The following is a 20388-nucleotide window of genomic DNA, read 5'->3' as shown; positions in this document are numbered from 1 at the left end:
GTAAAACTTCAGGGAAGTCATGCTGGATCTCAGTTTCTTAATCTAAGAAAAAGCTTACTGTATTGGTATCTCATATGCTTTGAGATCTCTAGAAGAACACCATTAAAATTCTGCAAAATATTCAAGAAGCCACTTATCCCATGCAGCAGTTTTGCAGATCTCATGGGAAGTCAAAACGCAAATTCAGTTCAGCCACATCAAATTCAACCCTGAAAAATACCTCAACCTGAAACAGCCTGATTAGAAACAAACCACACTTTGGTTATCTTCTCCCTCCTGTGCTAAAAGCACTGTCTTCCCGTCTACCTATATGGGGTGGCATTTGCTACACCCTTCCCTCTCTGCTTTCAAAGGGCGGCTTAAGAAGACCTTGCTGATCCACAGGGTGCAGATGTCTGTACAGAACAACACGAACTAGTAAAAGCAAAGGCAAACTGAATAACTGGAGTCAGTATCTACCCCCTACCCAAGCTTCTCCACAGTGGAGCTCCCCCACGATACAGCCCTAAGGCTTTGCGGTGCCTGGACCCTAGCGCGACACGCCCCTTCCCCCCACACGTGTCAATAAGAAACTGTCACCCCCATCCCCTACTCTAAGGGCTGCCCCATAGCAGCCAGCTCAGAGCGGCCTAGGCATCCGCTGGGCTCCTTTTCCCACCCTCTCATGGCCGTTCGCAGGTCCAGTCACCCGCCCCGGGCCGCCCCACTCAGCACTCCGCTGCCTGCATCCTAGGCACCCCCCACGCAGGGGGGAGGCCCAACCCTGCTCGCGCCAGTACCACTCAGGGGCCCGGCCCAAGCCATCCCCCGGCGCCGTGTCCCTGCCTCGGATCCCGAGCCGTAGGGGCCTGGGCCGCGCACGGGGCGGAGAAGGAGGGACAGACGGGCGGCTCCAATCTCCGATGGAGTCGGATGAAGCCAGCGGCCCAGCACGGCACAGATCCCCACCTGTTGGCACCCAAAGCCGGAAAGGAAGAGGCCTCGCTCCCACAGTCCTTTGCGGCCCCTATCGCTTCCGGCGCTAGCGCTGGAGCCTGCTGGGAAACGTAGTTCTGAGGGGACCAACAGCTCTAATTGGACTAGCGTCCTCCGCACCGCCCCCCTCACCCCATGGCCAATAAAAGGAGGGGGCGGGACTGTGATTACAAAGCGGGCCGTGGGTGGGCAGGGCTTGAGGAGGTGCCCTAGCAGCTCCGCCCCCAAGGTGGGAGGAGCGTCTTTCTGTGCGGGTGGAGGTCGGGGGTGCGCCGCGTTCCTGGGGCCGGGCGGTGTGGGCGGAGTCTAGCCCGAGAGCTCAGAGAGGCGGGGCGGGGTTTGCGGCGCACATGGCAACGGCTCCGTCAGCTCGGGGTCCGCGCCCCCTGTCGCTAGGCTTCGCCCTGGGGAAAGGCGGGCCTGGGCTGATGGCCCCGCAGCGAGCCTCCCCCAAGCCCCGGGGGGACCCAGCTGGCAGCTCCATGCCCGTGGTGCCCTCTCTGCAACATCTCTGTGCCCCGTTTCCCTGCACATCGAGCCAGTGGTTTTGGGTGGTGCCTTGACATGGCCACCTCCAGCCATAGCAAAATCACGTCAGCCCCCCACCCCCAGCCCGAGAGTGCCCAGCACGCAGCTGTTATCAGCCTGCTGGTGTCCGAGCTTTTGGGGGGCCCTCTGCCAGCTTCTTCATGCGAACGTGAGGGTGAGACAGGTGCTTGGTTTGCAATGCAGGCCAGGGGCTCATTTGTTTCCAGGAGCTGGAATGATCAGATAAAAACATGTAGAGATGGAAGTTGGCAGCACTGCATAGGCAATGTGCTGGGTGCTGTACAAACACAAAAGCAGGCACAGTCCCTGCCCTGAAGAGGCTGCAAGGCCTTGATCCTGCAAGTACGTAGGCAGGTGTGTAACTCTACTTGTGTGAACAGCCCCCTGGAAGTGGAGGAAATTACTTGCCTAAGTAAACTTAAATGTGTGTAAATGTTGAGACCTAAAAAGTGGAGGTGGGAGCAAATTGCATTGGCCTGGAAATACCAGCAACTGGTGACCTCTTCAGAGAGAGCTTTGCTTCAAAATCAACTCCATGGCTTGTTGAACTGTATAATTAAAATATACTGAAGCACTGAATGTTTTAGCAGCTTTGCTTTAGTCTGTCTTCAGAGTTCTGTTAATGTAACGTCATAAATATAACAGATCCTTGTGCTTGAACAGGATTTATTTGCTGACTTTGCCATCCTGAAAGAAGATGGGAAAGGGCTACAAAGTAGTGATTTGTGGAATGGCATCAGTGGGAAAAACAGCAATTTTGGAGCAGCTTCTCTATGGAAAACATACTGTTGGTGAGATATCTTTTCCTTTTTTATGCTGTTCCAACAAGTTTTAAGCGTACCCATCTGGGCTTAATTTCTTACCTTTACTGAGGTGAAGGGGGAGAATGAACATGGTCTTGGTTTTGGGCAGCAGTCAGTTTTCTAGAACTCTTCTGAATCCTGTTTCAAGCCTTCTCTGCTCTTTCTTAATGGACACTTGCAAAGTAACAATAAAATTGGCTGTGTGGGAGTGTGTGTGAGGGTAGTAGGTTATTTGTTTGTTCTTCTTGCTGCTTAATGTAAAATTTTAAAAGGAAAAAAAGATGAAGAGTGAAGGGGACAATATGTTTTCTTTCTGTCTGCTTTTTGACACTAGAAATTCTGGTCTTCCACCTGGGAGACTATATAGATGACTGTAGAATGAGTAGACTTATTACATCTGAGATGTAATAGATACAGATACCTAGAATAGGAATCCTGCTAAATAGAAAAGGGAGCTGATTTCACTTTCATAGGCTCTTTAAAACATAGTTTTAATTGTGGTTGACACCTATTTAGCTGAACATCTGGTAGGTAGGGTGTGAATTCCATAGCACCTGACTTGTCTGCTCTCACAAGACTAGTCACTAGAGCATTGTCTGGTTAATTTCTCCAAAAGACATCTGGAAGGGCTTTTGAAATGGTCCCTCTGTTCTGTGATGTCTCAGATGGAGGTCATCCCTGTATTTCGAGGTGCCTGTGGCCCCTCTATTTCTGCCAAAGCTTATCAGCTACGAGATAAGGAAATTAACTTCCCCAATACTAATTTCTCCCTACTGTTACTCACACCTTCATGTCAACTGTCTGTAATCAGCCCCTCTCTTACCACTTCAAAAGTTATTTCTCCCCCCTTGGTATCCTGCTGTTGATTTATCTCGTCAGACTGACTAAACACTTGGTAAAGCACCCCACATCCTTTCATGTGTTTATACCTGCTCCTGTATCTTTTACTTCATACATCTGATGAAGTGGGTTCTAGCCCATGAAAGCTTATGCCCAAATAAATTTGTTAACCTGAGGTGGGATTTTCAAAAATGCCCAAGGAACACAATGGGAGCATGGATCCCATTAAAGGACAATGGCACTTATGTGCCTAAGTCACTTGGACATTTCTGAAAACTTCACTTTTTAGTAATCTGTGTTGCATATTTGCAGTTTCTTTGTGCATTGTCTAAGTTTACTGTGTAATATTCATTGTCAAATATTTATTGGTAAATGGCATTCAGTATCTTTGATCCTCACTCTTCACATTTCTAAATTGCAAAACCATTTACACAAAACTTGAGCATAATTTACAGTGTGCTTTGTCAGCTACAGATGAAATTTGCGAGCATGTTTCTTGTATAATGTTGATTAGCAATGTAAACAAGGATTCTTCCTCCCTACCCCCTGAACTCCCTCTCCACCCCCTGGACCCGAGACTTAGGCTAGTTAGTAATGATGTGCCTGTCCACCCCCAGTAATCTTTAGCATTGTTTTATAACAGTTGTAACAAGGGCTAAGTAAAATGTCTGTAGGCAGATTGTACTAGCCAACAACTGTAAATACTCTTGGCAGCATCGTTTCAACCATAGCATTGTCATGTGGTTCTGTCTTCCTTTCTCTAGCTGATGCATGCAAGTCTAAGCTTACTAATCATCTTCAAAGGTGGGTTATTCTAACTGGGGGAAATTCCCACTACATGAATGGCCAGCAGAAGGCCTATGTGCCACCAGAAGCTGGGAATGAGCGACAAAGAATGGATCATTTGACGATTACCTGTTCTGTTCATTCTCTCTGGTGAACCTGGCATTGGTCGCTGTCAGAAGACAGGATACTGGGCTAGATGGACCTTTGGTCTGAGCCAGTAGGGCCATTCTTATGTTCTAACCCCTGTTCTGAGTGGCACATAGGCCTTGTGCTGCCCTTTTTCAGAGGCCTGAATTTCACCCATTGAGAGTACTGCTGTGTAAATTCCTATGCCTCAGAGGTCCTTAAGGTCCTCCATCACTGTTACTTATTCTCACTCCCACCCTCAGCTCTTTCCAGTATGAAGGACTTCTTCATTTCCACCCCTTACTCATCAGGTGAGATGGTACAAACATATCTGTCGCTGCTTTCATTACGTTGGTTGGGAGGAACTGCCACATTTACAGTGGCTGGAGGCAGAGAGCAGGAAGAAATTATTGTTCCCAGAAGGGACTCAATTAGCCACCCTAGTTTTTAAAAATGCCCCAGCACACACTCCTGCTACCACTTTCCTGAATCAGATCTACAACTTTATTTTGCACTCATTCTCTTTTTTGTTAATGTTTGATCTTTCCTTGTGCTGTTAGTCTTACGTCCTCATGTCAGTGTGGCTATAGTTGAAGGCAAGATCAAATAGTCTGGTCAGAGTTTGCCGTGAATCTAATAGGAGTTGGATTTATGAAGACTAGAAAAGGAGGGAGGGAGTAGCAAGGAGAGCTTGTGCCACTTCTTTTCTGGAAACAAAGGTTGCATGCAGCAGGGGAAATAATCAGCGCACGTGTGGGTGGAATACTTCAGCGTCTTTCTTGGTAAGAAGGGTTTCAAATAGTGTTATTCAACATAGCAAAATCCTTATTTTCTAAAACAATGTGTCAATATTGTCTGAAAATCAACAGAAAGCTAACTACCCTACAAGAACCAACAAGCGTATGTTTGTGGGTGTGCAATAGAGGCAGGAGATGACAAACTTTGGTAACAGAAGGCTTGTTTGAAAACTTGAACTACTACTAAAACCAGTAAGCTAGACTTGAAATTCTGAGATCTCCATCATGTCCTTAAGTTATGTAGATTCTGTGCACTCAAACATCTTTCAGCCTTGCTGCCTATAGCATCATATGGCCTGAGTCTACCAGTTGGGTTGTTAGTACTTTACAGAAGTAGTCCCATAGACTTCACGTATTAGTCCCCCTACTCTACTTGTGGAGTAGGCACTATTCAGTATGAGGAAGAGTGGCAACATTAGGGCTATAGGGACTAGATAGGGTGCTAAAGAAAACTTAATTAAGCTTTACACTAGTTATTTCTTTAGTACTCCTTTTTCTTCAGTTATGCTGTCTGAGCACAACTGGTACAGTTCTGGTGGGCAGGATTTGGGGAACCTGTGGGAAGGGCCACCTAAGTTATATCATCCTGAACTTATGCCTATAAAATGCATTACATGTATTCATCTACTGAATGTGTATGCGACATGGCCTCATTATTGTAAATAGCTGGCCTGTTGGTGTTGCTGAGAACACAATAGGATTGGAGTTCAAATCCTGGTCAAAACCCTCCAAAAAAGCAATATATTTTTAAAATTGATTGAAATGCACTGTTAAAAGCTGAGTGTTAGTAGTTATACTGCAGTATGAATAAATACTTACATCACTTTACAGAATTTATTATAAAGCTTTAACTTTTAAGGGGCTTTTTAAAAACAGGTTTAGAAGAGGGTGCAACAGTGGAAGATGTGTATTTGGCTTCAGTCGAAACAGATCGTGGCGTAAAAGAACAGTTACGTCTCTATGACACTACGGGTCTGCAAGAGGGAGTAGAGTTTCCGAAGCATTACTTCTCTGTTGCTGATGGTTTTATTCTTGTGTATGCTGTGAACAGCTTTGAATCCTTCCAGAGAGCAGAAGTGATCAAACAAGAGATTGACGCAGTGAGAGACAAAAAAGAGGTAAAAGCTTGATGCCATGTCTGAAGTAGCACAATAATGAAAAGTTAAATTACAAAGCAGTACAAAGGAAAGCAAAATTTCCCTGCTGTCTCGGGCAATCTAATGAAAGACATTTTCCTATACAGAAGAATTTCATTCATCCACACACTATATAATTGGCACAAAAGATAAATTTCTTGCCCCTCTTCTCAGCAGCGATGTAATGTAGTATTTCATATGGACAATAGTATAGTTTGTAAACTGATCAGATGTTGTACATGAAAACTAAAATGCAGTGGATAAAACAATGTGGTCTGTTTAGCCTCACTTGGTTTTATTCACTTGCTCATTTACGAAATACAGTGGTTGACAATGAGTCTCCCATACATTAGAGTCAATTAGCAAGGAGGCTCTACTGTATTTCAGTGTGGCTGTTAATCACTTCTATTGTGCAGAATGACTGCTGTATTTTCCCTTAGAAAGCAGCTAGTGTTATCAGTTGATACAGTGTTGCAGCTCTGCTAGCTGAATATCACCTGCACAATACACTTGTGCTTACCATCTTCTTAAGAGAATCCATATCCTTTAATGGTATTCCCTGCTAAATGCCTTTAGCCGATAGACCAGCAAAATAAAGCTCATTCACGCTATTAAAAAGGGGATGGGGTGGGGTGGGAAACACAGGCAGAATGTCATACCACTTCTTGCAAAACACTAGATGTACTTATTTAGTACTCAAAATGTATTGTGGGGAGAGGAGGAAGGAATGGTTTGACAGCAGTGCAACTTGCAGTCACAGACAGATTAGCCATTGACCATAGCTAGGTATCTTGTTTCCTGAGTGGGTTGCAGAAGATATGTTCTTGAGTTATTGTGGTTTTCTAAGTCAACTTCCCCTTTTCTGGGTAGACACAGAGCTGCTTATGTGTGGGTCTGGGAAGGCCTCCGTGGCAATTGAAAGATGCTGTGATCTTGACTAAAGCAGGTGGAGGAAATGGTGGCCCTAAGCAATAAGACTTAAAACATCACCAATATTGACATAACTTAAAGCAGTAATCCTGACTTGTTCAGAAGGTAATGATGCTCTGAGAGCTCTCCATGGAGTCATAGAAGATATTAAGGCAAGAGAACCTGTAGTAAAGTACTTACAGACAGAAGAACCCCGGGAAAGAAACTGGAGGCATAGGACATCCCAGAGTCTGCTCAACAGAAAAGAATAGTTAGGCCTGGCTACAGTAAAAACCACTGCTGGCAGGAATGAGGGGGGAGAGAGTGAAAACAACCCAAAGCAAGAGGAGAGGGTTAGAATTAGAGAGACAGTAATACGTTTTGAGTTCAGGGCTGTACAGAGCAGGGCTTCTCCAAGGAGCATATAATGTAAATACTGACACAGATTTTCTTACCTGTTGCTAACAATTGAGATGATTAAAACTAAGAGAAAAAACTCTTAAAATACACAAGGTTAAATAGCACTAGTAGCCTGATGTAGTGAGTTCTGCTTTCAGCTTCTCCTGTGCTAGCAAACAGATTGGATTGTAGAACAATCAGGAGAATGTTTAGATAAACTCCTCTGAAAAAATTGTTTTAGTCTTAGCTTTTGTACCAAGTTTATACATCTCTCTTCCAGGACAGTATGCCACTTGAGTGTTGTATTTAGAGGCAAAACATAGAGGGGTTGCCTGTATATTGTTCTGAGTGGTATGACAGCCTGTAGTAACATCAACAGGTTATCTTATGGAGGAAGAGACTTACTCTCCTTACGCTACAATCCGGGGCTCGGAAAGCAGCAGTCTGGGCTAGGTCTTAGCTGCCTTACTGCCTTATTGTCATCACCTGTGTGAAGTAGGTGTCAAGCTGGCATTCACTAGAATTCTGTATTCTTGTCACTGGTGTGTGCAATAATGCAAAGTGCAAAGCAAATGGAGAATCTAGCTGCAGAGCTTTGCTCATCACCAGAATGGGTTTCCATTGGGTGATGTGTGACACTCCACTCTCCTGTCTCCCCTCCGGCTGTGGGTAGCGATCACCACCCACTTTGTTCCCAGTGCATTGAGTGACACAGGTTTGAACCCCACATTCGACTACTTCAAAATGCAGAATGTGTTTAGGGTGAGCCGAAATTAAGGTAGAGACTAGATTGTGAACGGCCTCGCTACTGTATGCTATTTAACAACTGTGCTACAGTGACTGATCTGCATGTACCACCACCGCCTGTTCCCTCTTCCTTCTAGGTGACAGTTGTTGTCTTAGGAAACAAAACTGACCTTACAGAGCAAAGACAAGTGGAAACAGAAATAGCACAGCAATGGGCAAAGGCTGAGAAGGTGAGACTGTGGGAGGTGACTGTGACTGATCGGAAAACGCTCATTGAACCTTTCACTTCATTAGCCAGCAAGCTTTCCCAATCCCAGAACAAGTCAGCATTTCCTTTGCCTGGGAGGAAGAGCAAAGGCAATAATTGTGATAACTAAAAACCTCTATTTAAGGGGAAGCTGTTTAGCTGCTGCTGCAAGGGCATGGTGTCTCTTTTCCTCTGCCAATTGCTTGGCACGTTTTTGCTGAAGCAATACTGAATTCAGAATTAAAAGAAGCAAAGTCATGAATGTAGCTGTCCTTCAATCAAGTATTTGCTTGCAAAATCACAGCTGGTCAAGGTCTCAAGCACTTCATAAGGAAGCACTTTGTAAAAATGTTACAATGGTCACTGGGGATGGGGGTGTTGTTTTTAGTGAGAAGTTCTATTAAAGCCCACATCAGCACAGAGATGTACAGCAGTGATGACCATCTACATCCCCACATGGCCATTTCAGAGTGCTACTGGGTCAAGTTCACAAGTGGACAATTAGTAAACTACTCCATATACAGCATGCAGCTGTCCAGCCTCTGATGTTCCCCTTTTGCAATTGCAAAAACTCCTGGCTGCAGCAAAGGAGAAGGGGCTTATCCATCTTCCCATGGCTAGGAAAAGCGTATGTGTGATGTAGTTTCAGCCCCTTTGTGCCTCACTTACTACCCATGGGTGGTGTATACCGTTGGAGAAGTTCCAGGACAGCTGAGTGACAATACTCTAGGAGGAATGGACAAGAACACTGCCTTCCTGGCAGGGATATGCGAACATCAGTGTTCCTGCTGCATGTGGAAATAATGACATAGGTCATGCCTGACTCACAACTAGCGATCAAAGGCTGGAACGTGATGTGGCTTCCTTGTAGTTTCCACTAGACTCATCCAATAATGGAAGGTGACCTTTACTGTTATGGGGTGTCCGAAACAACAGCTTGAGGAGCAATTTAAAAAAAAATCTAACCCTTGGGGAGAGTAGACTGACTATATAATTTTGTTCCATTTTTATTTTGCTACTGTCAACGGAAGCAAAACTGGTGCCTGGTCAGGGTTAGGTATTGGACGGTTTCACTGACAAGAGATGGTATAACTTCCCGGTTGCTAGTACCATAGTTCTTAAGTCAGCTGGAATCCTGCAACAGCTTAGGAAATATGAGATGATACGGGGTGCGGTTACTATCCTCGCCCAGCAGGGCAATCCACGAAGACAGCTGCTGTCCATCTATACAGGGAAGTTACAGCTTGTATTCTGTAGAAAGACTGAGGCTGTGTACACACTATAGCTTAGGTCGGTATCCCCCCTGAGCAAAGTAAGTTACACTGACCTAAGTGAGTGTGGGGACAGCATTATGTCAGCAGATGAGCTTCTCCTACCGACATAATTACTCCAGCCCTGTGAGCGGCGGTAGCTAAGTCGATGGGAGAGCTCTCTCCCCTGTTGGCTTAGAGCATCTGCACTACTGGTGGGGCAACTGCATTGGCTGGCAGTAAGCTCTGTAGTGTAGCCATAGCCTAAGTAAACAACATTGGGAAGCACTGTATCTCTTTGTGGAAGAGGCTTAATGAGTGTAGTGAGAGGCCTGCTAGTGGTGGGTATATCTAAATGTCAGCCAGCCAGCTTTGAATGGCAGATCAGCAGAAATGCTAGTGCAGATCCCTCAGCTGTAACAAGTGGCACAGCTTCCAACAGCAGATGCACATGTTACTGAACTTGACCTCACAGGATGGATCAACACATTTCAGGATTCTGCTTTCCCAACAATCTGAGCAGGACTGTCATAAATATAAAGGGAAGGGTAACAACCTTTATGTATGCAGTAACATAAAATCCCTCCTAGCTAGAGGTACAGAATCACTTACTTGTAAGAGGTTAATCAGTTGGCACCTGACCAGAAGGACCAATGGGGAAAGAAGATACTTTGAAATGGGATGGATGAAGGGGGGAACGGTTTTGTTTGTGCTTTCTTTGTTGGTTCCCTCTTGGGACAAAGAGAGAGACCAAGCAGGTAAACCGGCTCCTAAAAAGATCCTGAAATAATACATATAAAATTACAGAAATTGTAAGTAATAGCAAGGAAATGTGTTAGATTATCTTTTGTTTTAGCCTGTGAATTTTCCCCATGCTAAGAGGTAATTTTATCCGTTTGTAACTGGGAAGCAGAGTCAGAGAGAAATCCTCTGTTTTAAATCTTTCTATTTACTCTATAAAGTTATCTTCCATCCTGATTTTGCAGGTGTGATTTTTACTTTTTTTTTTTTTTAAATAAAATTCTTCTTTTAAGAACCTGATTAATTTTCAGTGTTCTAAAAACCAGGGATTTGTCTGTGCTCACTTTGTTAACCTATTGATTGGTATATTATTCTCAAGCCTGCCCAGGAAAGGGGGTGAAGGAGTTTGGGGAGATAGAGCTCCACGTGGCCCCTCCCTGAATGTTTGTTTAAATCACTTGATGGTGGCGGCAATACCATCCAAGGAAAGGAATTTGTGCCTTAGGGAAGTTTTTAACCTAAGCTGGTGGAATATAAGCTTAGGGGGTCTTTCAGCCAGGTCCCCACATCTGTATCTCAGAGTGGGGAGGGAACCCTGACAAGGACTGAGGAGGGAGATAAAGCGAAAGCAGTGGGAGAGGAAATCGTTTCCACAGAGAGATAGCAGCTGCTTGGAAAGCCAGATAAATGAAACAGTGAGCAGATGAGTAAAGCTCATACACTTCCAACTAAGTAGTATTTCCTGGTATTTTAAACAGTGTTGTACTGTCCTGAGTCAGCAAGACCTCAATAGTTATTTGTGGTGACGCTTAAGCTGCTGAGTTCTGTCATTTGAAAGTCTCAATTTTGATGGCCGCACTAACCCTTTAAGTATGTACCTGCAATATCCCTCTGCTACACAGTAGTATGAATAGTTAGTAAGGATGGTGCAATAATACAGTTTAGCAAAATGAAGCAAGTTTTTACAATGGAGTAACTTGGATTACCAGTACAGTTGAACCTGTTTTTTGTCTTGCTCCATGAGGTAGCTCTGGATGATTGTTCTTCCTGTGTGCAAGGTGTATAACGAAAGAGTCAGCAATTACATCAGTTATTTGCTATTCCTTATGAATGAACAAGCTCCTGCTACACTCTGCTAGAACCTCGCACATGTTTCTGTTGCAGGACTGCAGCTGACTAAGAGCTATGGTACTAGCAAAGCAGCAGTGGAACACCACCCACTTTAATTTCCTGCTGACTGTACATGAATTCTCTGTTTCTCACCATACAGGGGACTTGACTGTTTCCAGGTAGTATTTGCAGCAGACCACTGACTTGGTTTTGGAAGTGGGATGAAGATAGGACTAATTTGTTCTACCAGCAGTGGTTCTCCAGCTATTACATGCCATCATTAACCCACCCATGTTACCATGTTTAAGGAGCTCCCATCTATCCATAACAAAGAGGAAGTAGGGTGTGCCACCCCTGCTGTCATAGCAGCAGGTGGAGAACCCATGCTCAGAATGGCAGATGATTCAGTCTCAGATCAGGCATGTGGACGTGGCAGGTGTCTAACCAAATACTACCTATGAAGTCACCACATGAGTGGGTGTTCTGTATTAGAGAGCAAGGAAAGCAGGCAAGATAAATAATGCTAGTATGTCAGAATTAACAGTGAAGGCCTGTGAGGTTGGAGTGGACAGCGTTACCGTGTGGATCTGTACCCTATCCACTTCTGCACTACATAGCCTGAATCCTATAGAGGTTATGAGTCAGGAGAAAGTAAGTTCTACAGTGTTTGCTCCCTTGCTGTGATCCAAATGGCCTGATCCCTTTGTCTGAAGTAGAGGAAATCAGGGTAGTATGACATCAATTTGCCACTGTAGCACTGGGAGGGGTTCTTTCATTGGCAATCCACCTCCTAGGCAATAGCTAGGTAGATGGAAGAATTCTTCTGTTAACCTAGTGCTGTCTACACAGAGGCTTAGATCATCTTTACTACATCTCTCAGGGGTGTGGATTTCTCACACCCGAGTCACATAGCTATTGCAATGTAACTTTTCAGTGCAGGCCAGGCCTAATAACTCGACATTGCTCTATTGGGCATTAAAAACCTAGGTGGTTTCTAACTGGTCTACACTGAAAATTTCTGTTGATCTAGCTACCATCTTTCAGGGAGGTGGATCAACTATAGTGAAAGGAGAACCCCACGGGTCGCTTTAGTGAGTGGCTTCACTGAAGCACTACAGCAGTACCACTGTGGCATTTTAAGTGTAGTCATAGCCTAATAAAGGGAGAAGACATTAGGGATTATTCAGGTGCTTAAGAAGTAGTACATCACCACATAAGCTAAAGAAAACCCAACACATTACTTTTCATTTGGTCAGACTAGATCAGGAGTAGGTAACCTATGGCATGTGTGCTGCAGGCGGCACGCGAGCTGATTTTCAGTGGCACTCACGCTGCCCGGCTCCTGGCCACCGGTCTGGGGGGCTCTGCATTTTAATTTAATTTCAAATGAAGCTTCTTAAACATTTAAAAAACCTTATTTACTTTACATACAACAATAGTTTAGTTATATATTATAGACTTATAGAAAGAGACCTTCTAAAAATGTTAAAATGTATTACCGGCACATGAAACCTTAAATTAGAGTGAATAAATGAAGACTCAGCACACCACTTCTGAAAGGTTGCCGACCCCTGGACTAGATACTGGCATTATCTGGGGCTTTTAGAAAGAAAAAAAGCCCTTTTCTTTACAGGTCTATCCTACTGCTTTTTATACACTCATGCTTAGTGTAATTCTAAGCACTACAGTCCCTTGCAGTAAAGTAACTGATCTAGTTGCAGCCCTCAAACAATTTGGAGCAGCTGGTGTTGTGTCTGAGTGAAACTTACATATACATACAGCTTTCTACAGGATTAGTAAGTTTCTATGGGCAGTGAACTATTGCTGTAGATAGTATGATTCAGTGATGACAGCGGGGAGGGGATGGACTGAGGCGTAGCTAGTGTGTTCTGTTCTTTGCTTTACCATTGATTCAATACCTGTCAAAGACTGATCACTTAGCTCCCTTACAGCTAGATTGTCTCTATCCCTTACTTGGCTGTATAAGTGCCATTATCAGGAAATAGTTTTGCAGCCGGTTAGAATCAGTCTTCCCCACTTTTCATATGAGTTGTGTTTTGCCCAGCTCTTATGATGCCATTCCTTCTCCTCCTTCAACTGGAAGTACAGCTCGCTCTCATTACAGTTGTGACAGACATTCCCTTCGGCCTCTTGCCTGCAATCCATCCTTAGTCTGACACTGTTCCAGCTGCATTCGCTGCAGTTTTAGCTAATGGATAGCACTTCAAAACCAGTTTTGGGAGCAGTTAACCTTAAAGGTAAGAAGCATGGAATGTTCAGCAATGTACTGAGACAGGGATGCTATGCAGATCCCTTCAGGTTCTACTGTACTCAGCTGGACTATTCCTATGTTGTAGCTGACCTGAAGAGCTCTGTGTAAACTCAAAAGCTTGTCTCTCTCACCAACAGAGGTTGGTCCCATAAAAGATATCGCCTCTCCCACCCTGTGTCTCTATTCCTGTGGTATCAGCAGGTACACACTAATGTAGAAAAGCCTTTAAAAATGGAAACTGTAGGAGCTGCTTACTACAAAGCACCCATCTAGGCAAGTTTACTGCCACTGATAAATCAGTGCAGGGAATTCTTCCCTGAATGCTTTCAGACAGCAGTTAGCTTACAAGGAAAAATAGTGGATACTGAATATAGGTCTTTCATCAAAATGTATTGGGGAGAAGCTATTTCAGCAAAACAACAAAGCAGGTCACTAAGCAGGAGTCGTTTTTTACATATTTTTATTAGCACAGTAACAAATGCAGACTTAAGTAGCCCACAACATACAACCAATCCACTGAGTGACTCCTATTCCACGCCTTACAGTTAAACAGCTTAAGGTATTTCACTACAGGTTGCCATAAATCCTGATTAAAACCTTTATTCTTTACACAAAGGTAGATTGGCGCATAAAATAATACATTAACTACTTCTCATTTCCTATATGAGGCCATATATCCACTCCTCCATATTACATATCATGAGATGAGTCTTTAAAAAGGAATTGTTAAATACCAGCACACCCTCCCAAGGGGGGAAAAAATCCCAACATCTTTTACAAAAACAAAAACTAAATACCCAGTGTGTAGAGTCTTCAAAGGACTTTTACATAAATGTCAACATATGTACCTGTACAAAATTAAGCTGTTTTATCTTTCACATATCGCAAGCAACTGAACCAAAAACATGTTTAAGTTTACATTCTTCTTGGTACTATATGTGAGCTAATATTGCTGAACTAATGACAGTCTTAAAATATGCTGTTCCCAATTCTAGCTGTCTACTGTAGCAAGATACCTTAAGTTACAACAACAAAATCTTAGGAAATAAAAGACTGAATAAAATCTGTTATAGAAATACCCTACTCTTTACCAGCACCCTCCCTCCCCCCACTTCAAAATCAATAAGCAGCTCTTTCCATCACAGACAAATAATGCAAGAGTTTGACAAAAATCCATTTTATGTAGCATATCTTTTGGTCCACTGTCTGGCCATTCTGTCATGCTCTGCTCTGTTAGTCATATATTGAGTGGCAATACTTCCAACCAGGGGATCAGCTGAAAAGAAAAAAAAAAGTTCCTGCTAATTTTAGTTAAGAGAATTGGGAAAAACATTAAAGAAAAAGTTGAGAAGTGGTCTGATGCGTTACCCAAAAGCATTCATGGGGGCAGGGAAGTACATGATGGAACACTGACCCATTTTATAGTACATAGATAGTACATAGATTATTAGACTTTCCAAGTAGAGAACAGGTCTTAATTTGTACATGTAAATTTATGGTGCTTTATAAGTGATTGCTCAATGTGGAGGGGGGAAAGATTCACTAATTCAAGTTTTAAGGAGGTAAAAAGACAATAATCAGACACTTATGCTTTGCCATCTTTGTAGGTTATATTGCAGACTTTACTGGATCTGTGTGCTTCAATTTCCTTTACCATTTCTAAGGCTGTATGCATGTCTCAGACACTAAGTGCACCTATATCAATATAAATCTGGCTTCCGTGAAAAGATTAGATCAGGTGTTTTTGGTGAAGTACACATAGCACAACACCTTAGCTACTATACTTCTATAAAAGTTAGAAGAATTTCTACAAGTTTTGCTTATTTTATATTACTAATATACTTAGTTAATTAAGCTGGACACAGAAAGGAAGTACTAAATGTACTAAAACAATTCTTAACAGACTGAGGAATTATATATAAATATGGTGGTGGTAAGTTTATTCTTGAATAATTTACTGTAAAGCTGAACTGGAGCTTCCAGGAGAACTTCCAGCTTGTTATCTTCTCAGCCTTGTTTGTGGTGGTAATTTTTAAATACATCTAGTCTATTACCAAATCACTAGAATTTCAGATGGTGCAGACCCCACAAATGAACATGGTTTTTAAAACACCACTTTCTTTTTAGCTGGAATTTCAATCTACAGGATGATTGTCTGGGATTTTTCTGGTTGCTGCTTTCTTTGCAGTGCAGCTTAAGAACAGATAGACTACAGACATATACAGAATATCAGAACAACTTCTATTATCCCTCAAAGACAACAGAAAGCTTGGGCTATCTTGTGGGGACACAGAGATTCTCTTCTCCAAGAGCTTGATCTTATGTTCATTGAAGTCAATGGTAAAGCTCCTTTTGACTTTAATGATGGAGGATCAGGCGTAAGTTACTAAAATGCCAGATGATCCGTATCAATAGAGATGTTATGTGTTGTTAGGTATGAGAGACTTACCAGGGTTGCAGTCTGTAAGAAGTGAGCAGATGGAGAGGAGAACTTTAGAAATGGTTAATGCTGGACTCCAGTTGTCTTTTAAAATGTCAAGGCAGATCACTCCTTGGCTGTTAATATTACAGTGATAGATTCTTGTCCGAAATGTAACCTAGAAAAACCACAATGACAAGACTGTTTGCTAACATGTCACACTACATAGTCATAAGTTTGACTTTACAGAAAAAGGAAGGAGAACCCAACATTTAATTCAGATTAAAAGTAATTCCAGCTCTGCAAGGCTAAGTTGTAAAGTTATTTTTTACACCTAATTCAGCTTTAGTATACATTTACAGAGTGCCATTTAATATCTTTCCTATCCGAATAATCAGTAAAAAACTGGGTGGCTTTTTTTAGATTCCCAGTGTGCTGCTGCCTCCTGGCGTCAACTAGTTGTATTACAACAGTTTTAAATCCGCTTTTAAAACAAGCAGATTACTATTGTACTAATCTTTCTTTTACGTTTTCCATATTGTTATATGCAACAAGTTAAATAGTGGTTGTATTTCATTTGTAGAAGAAAAGTGTGAAATAATAGTTCAATTCACTTAGCTTAAATTTAACAGAAGATGAAGTATTTACTTTAAATGAAAATTAGAAATAATGAGCTATACTTTACATCTGTACAAAGTGTACAGATAAAACTGAATTCTATATGCTTCTCAAGCACCATAAGATTAGCCTGGATGGTCAGTTTCTCTCCATGCTAAATTTCCCACAAAAATCACTTACTGTTAATGGAACATTTCTTTTGTTTTATTTTTGTTGCACAATTCTCTCTTCATTTCTAATGCAAATCATATTTCAGTTAAATCATGAGACTAGATTCCCCCCTCCCCCGCAACATAAACGGATTGTATAGGAAGGTGCGATGTTGAAAACTGAAGTCTCCTGTCTATCAAAGGGCCACAGAGCTCCACAGCACATCCAGACCAATATCTGTAGCAGATTCCCATGGAATCCCCAGTGTCAGAAGAAGGCAGGCCTTCACTCTTGGGATGGCTGCTGCAGTGAGGGGCTTTTGCAGCTCCCTTAGAATTCTAAAACTGTGGAACAACTCAGAACAGGTAAAATAATGAAACCAAAGCAGTAGAAAAACCTTCCTGCATTTCTTCAATCTGGACCCAGAGGAACCAATTCTAGGGTCAGCAGGATGGTTGTCTCCACTCCATTTCAAAACCAGTCTCAGTACTAAGGCCACTAACTATCATCAGGGTGAGTACTGTCGTGGTGGTGTGAGAGATATGAACACCTGTCTGTTCAGCATGGCAAGGCAATGACCAAATTAATTTCAAATACCCACCAAATGATAGCTTCTGGTTGTGACTAATATGTCAAAGTTGTATTGTATTTGAGAGTAGTCCAGAGGTGAAAACTGCTTTTCAAAGGCCCCTTTTCTTCAGAGTTCCCAAATCTCATGATTTTATTGTAAATCTTGTAATACTTGCAGTTTTGCTTCTGGAGATTAAGTGATTGTGAGAATTCTAATGTTCATATAAAATAATTAAAAAGGTTCCTAGACCTTATGATTGCAGAGAAAAGCTTGGAAATGTGACTTAAGTGTACCCTAAAAGTCAGAAGGCAAATTAAGGAATCTCACATTTTTAATTAAAAGAATCATAATTTTTAAACCAATCTTGTGATGTTGGGGGCTTAACTTCTGATTTTTGAATGTCTGGGGTTTGCGATACTGCTTTCCCCTTTTGTATTAACTAGCAGCCATAACTCTTCCCTATTCATTCCACTTAAATCCACAGAATTTATGTAATCGCCACAATTTCCATTTTCAAGATGAGGAAATGAAAGTTCAAGTGACCTGTCCAAGGCCACACAGCAAGTCAGTACCATTTCCAGGGGTCTGGCTGCAGATTCAAAATCAACAGTGCATTAATTCATGTTACCAAAGCCATGGTCAAAGTTTTCAAACTTGGTGCCTAAAGTCAGTACAAGAACCAATGTTTCTTCTCCCCTTCTTACAGAATAGCAAATATGGCTCATGCTTTAATACCAGATGCTCCAATTTCTCTCACATTAGGTTCTTAAATCCATGAAGAGCAGCCAGATTTCCAAAGGGGCAGCACAACTGTAGCTTCCATTGACTTCAAAGAGCTCAGCACTTCTGAAAATTCAGTCCACTTTTACTTATATTCTTAAGTATGCACTTCGGAGTCTAATTTTAGGCACCTAGGCTAAACATGGTCTGTGTCTTCACATTAAAAAGAAACATATTTAAATATGTCCCAACTCTATGTTTTGGAGAACAATAACTCTATCCTGCAACCCACCCTCATGTGTGTGGTCCCACTCAAGTCAGTGGAACTACTTGCATGAATTGTAACTGTTCACCTGAGTAAGAGCTGTCAGATCATGCCCTAAATCCTCAGAATTTGCCAGCTGTCCATGCCCATGACTCTTGTTATCTATTTATTGGTAACAAGGGTAGTTGTGACTTGCACATTCAGTAGGCGTGTGGCATAAGAAGAATGCATCAGTGTTTTTTCTGGGATTAGACTGGCCCACACGTTAAACTCGTCTGTCCTCCCTCGTAGCTGTTCTGCTGCGTTCCTGGATCCTTCTAGCATTCAGCAATGCAAAAAAACACTGTCCATGCCCCTCCCTCTCACTCAGTTTCTGAGTAGGAACACTGGCAGAGGTGTGGCATGTGTAACTACAAAACTAATGCCTCTAGTTTGCTGGGTAATGAATCTTTAAGTCTCCAAGAACTCACCTGCTATGCAGAGTGCTGCAGCTCTTTTTATTCTCAGAGGCATGGTAGCCTGTGACACAAGAGACACCCCCACACTACGCTCTCTCCTGGAGACATTACACTTCGTTCTTTATAAATTACTTTGATTTTCAATTAAACAAAAGTACGTGCTTTTGCATATTATGTATGGAAGTAACAAAATAATCTCCAGGAGAGAGCACAGCATCTCTCTCTCCTCTGTAACAGGCAACAGCAACTGAGAACAAAACCAGCTGCTGATCTCTGCACATCAGAGAACTTTAAAGGTACCATATACAGAAACCAAAAAGACATCTGTTTCTTTGCTTCATATACCCCAATGAATGCTTCCTAGTCTATGTGGATCAGGCCAAGCAGATGGGTGACCTCACGTGGTGATAACAGCAACTGACAGAACAGATAGCTCCATTCAGGATAGGGGCGGGCAAGGAAGAATGCAAGTCCATGGCACGTACAGTTCCCAGGCAAAACTTCGTTATTGGCTCATAAGCAGCCTGCAATTCCATCCCACTGTTGGTTTAATATTTCACTATTTTGACCTTCAGCTCTGATTTTCCAAAATTAGTACCTCATCAGCTTTCAGAAAGCAATTTGTTAAAAGGCATCATAAAACTTTTCAAAAAGGAAGCATGAGTATTTCCAGATTGATGTACTAAAGACCAAATTCATGGAACGTTCAAGCATTCCAATTTGCCAATGCATACTGGCTCAGAGCACAGGAGATGAAAATTAGGTAACCTGAGAAAACAACTTTTTCAGACAGATTTTCAGTCCAGTAGGTTACTATCTGGAATTAAAGCATAAGCCATATTTGTTAATGTAAGGACAAGAAAAAAAATCATCATCAGTGGTATAGACTGGCCAAAATTTACAGATGTTTAATCGAAGTGACTGTTTTCTAGTTAGAGGAGCTCTGCCTAATTGAGGTAATGAGGAAAGGATTTAAGTGATTTCCACTTAAGTAGAAAATCAAGCCTCTGATGTTTTTAATGCACATATAGACCAGCTGTTCACCATTTACAATTTTTGTTGATAATACAAAAGCCGGTCACATGGAGAACATAAAAATAAAATCTGAAAAAAAATGTACAAATAATATGTTTAACATAGGGCTGTCGATTAGTGACAGTTAACTCATGCGATTAACTCAAAAAAATTAACCGCAATTAATTGCACTGTTAAACAATAGAATATTTAATAAATTTCAATTGGTATTTTTGGATGTTTTTCTACATTTTCAAATAGATTGATATTGTATTACAACACAGAATGCAAAGTATACAGTGCTCACTCTATTCTTTTTTATTACACATATTTGCACTGTAAAAATGATAAACAAAATAAATAGTATTTTTGAATTCACCACATACAAGTACTATAGTGCAATCTCTTTATTGTGGAATTGTAACTTACAAATGTAGATTTTTTTTTTGTTACATAACTGCATTCAAAAATAAAACAATGTAAAAC

The 20388-nt window shown here is 42.1% G+C and overlaps 2 protein-coding genes across 6 annotated transcripts in view; one reads left to right on the top strand and one right to left on the bottom strand.

Annotated features, from left to right (window-relative positions):
• Nucleotides 1-1813: 1813 nt before the first annotated feature.
• NKIRAS1 (NFKB inhibitor interacting Ras like 1) lies at nt 1814-10542 on the top strand. Its single transcript, XM_032781176.2, has 4 exons — nt 1814-1878; nt 2188-2315; nt 5753-5994; nt 8205-10542. The coding sequence occupies exons 2-4, from the start codon at nt 2222-2224 to the stop codon at nt 8442-8444; spliced, it is 576 nt and encodes a 191-aa protein (XP_032637067.1). The 5' UTR covers nt 1814-1878; nt 2188-2221; the 3' UTR covers nt 8445-10542.
• Nucleotides 10543-14130: 3588 nt separating this feature from the next.
• The window catches only part of UBE2E1 (ubiquitin conjugating enzyme E2 E1), a 58703-nt gene continuing 52445 nt past the window's right edge, over nt 14131-20388 (bottom strand). For all 5 annotated transcript variants that reach the window (XM_032781175.2, XM_075062465.1, XM_075062464.1 and 2 more), the window contains exons 5-6: nt 16137-16284; nt 14131-14963 (exon numbers count right to left, since the gene is read on the bottom strand). In XM_032781175.2, coding sequence (XP_032637066.1) covers nt 14866-14963; nt 16137-16284 — 246 coding nt within the window. In that variant the 3' untranslated portion in view covers nt 14131-14865. The remainder of the gene's footprint in view (nt 14964-16136; nt 16285-20388) is intronic.

Source organism: Chelonoidis abingdonii, chromosome 2, assembly GCF_003597395.2.
Source record: "Chelonoidis abingdonii isolate Lonesome George chromosome 2, CheloAbing_2.0, whole genome shotgun sequence".
Taxonomy (NCBI): domain Eukaryota; kingdom Metazoa; phylum Chordata; order Testudines; family Testudinidae; genus Chelonoidis; species Chelonoidis abingdonii.
The sequence above is the reverse complement of the archived record's forward strand: the minus strand, read 5'-3'. Positions and strand labels throughout refer to the sequence as shown.

Excerpts from the sequence above, each read along its gene's own strand:
- NKIRAS1 (XM_032781176.2), top strand. The coding sequence starts at position 2,222 with ATGGGAAAGGGCTACAAAGTAGTGATTTGTGGAATGGCATCAGTGGGA. Across the intron at positions 2,316-5,752 it reads CTATGGAAAACATACTGTTG|GTTTAGAAGAGGGTGCAACA; the intron begins GTGAGATATCTT and ends TTTTAAAAACAG. Across the intron at positions 5,995-8,204 it reads CAGTGAGAGACAAAAAAGAG|GTGACAGTTGTTGTCTTAGG; the intron begins GTAAAAGCTTGA and ends TCTTCCTTCTAG.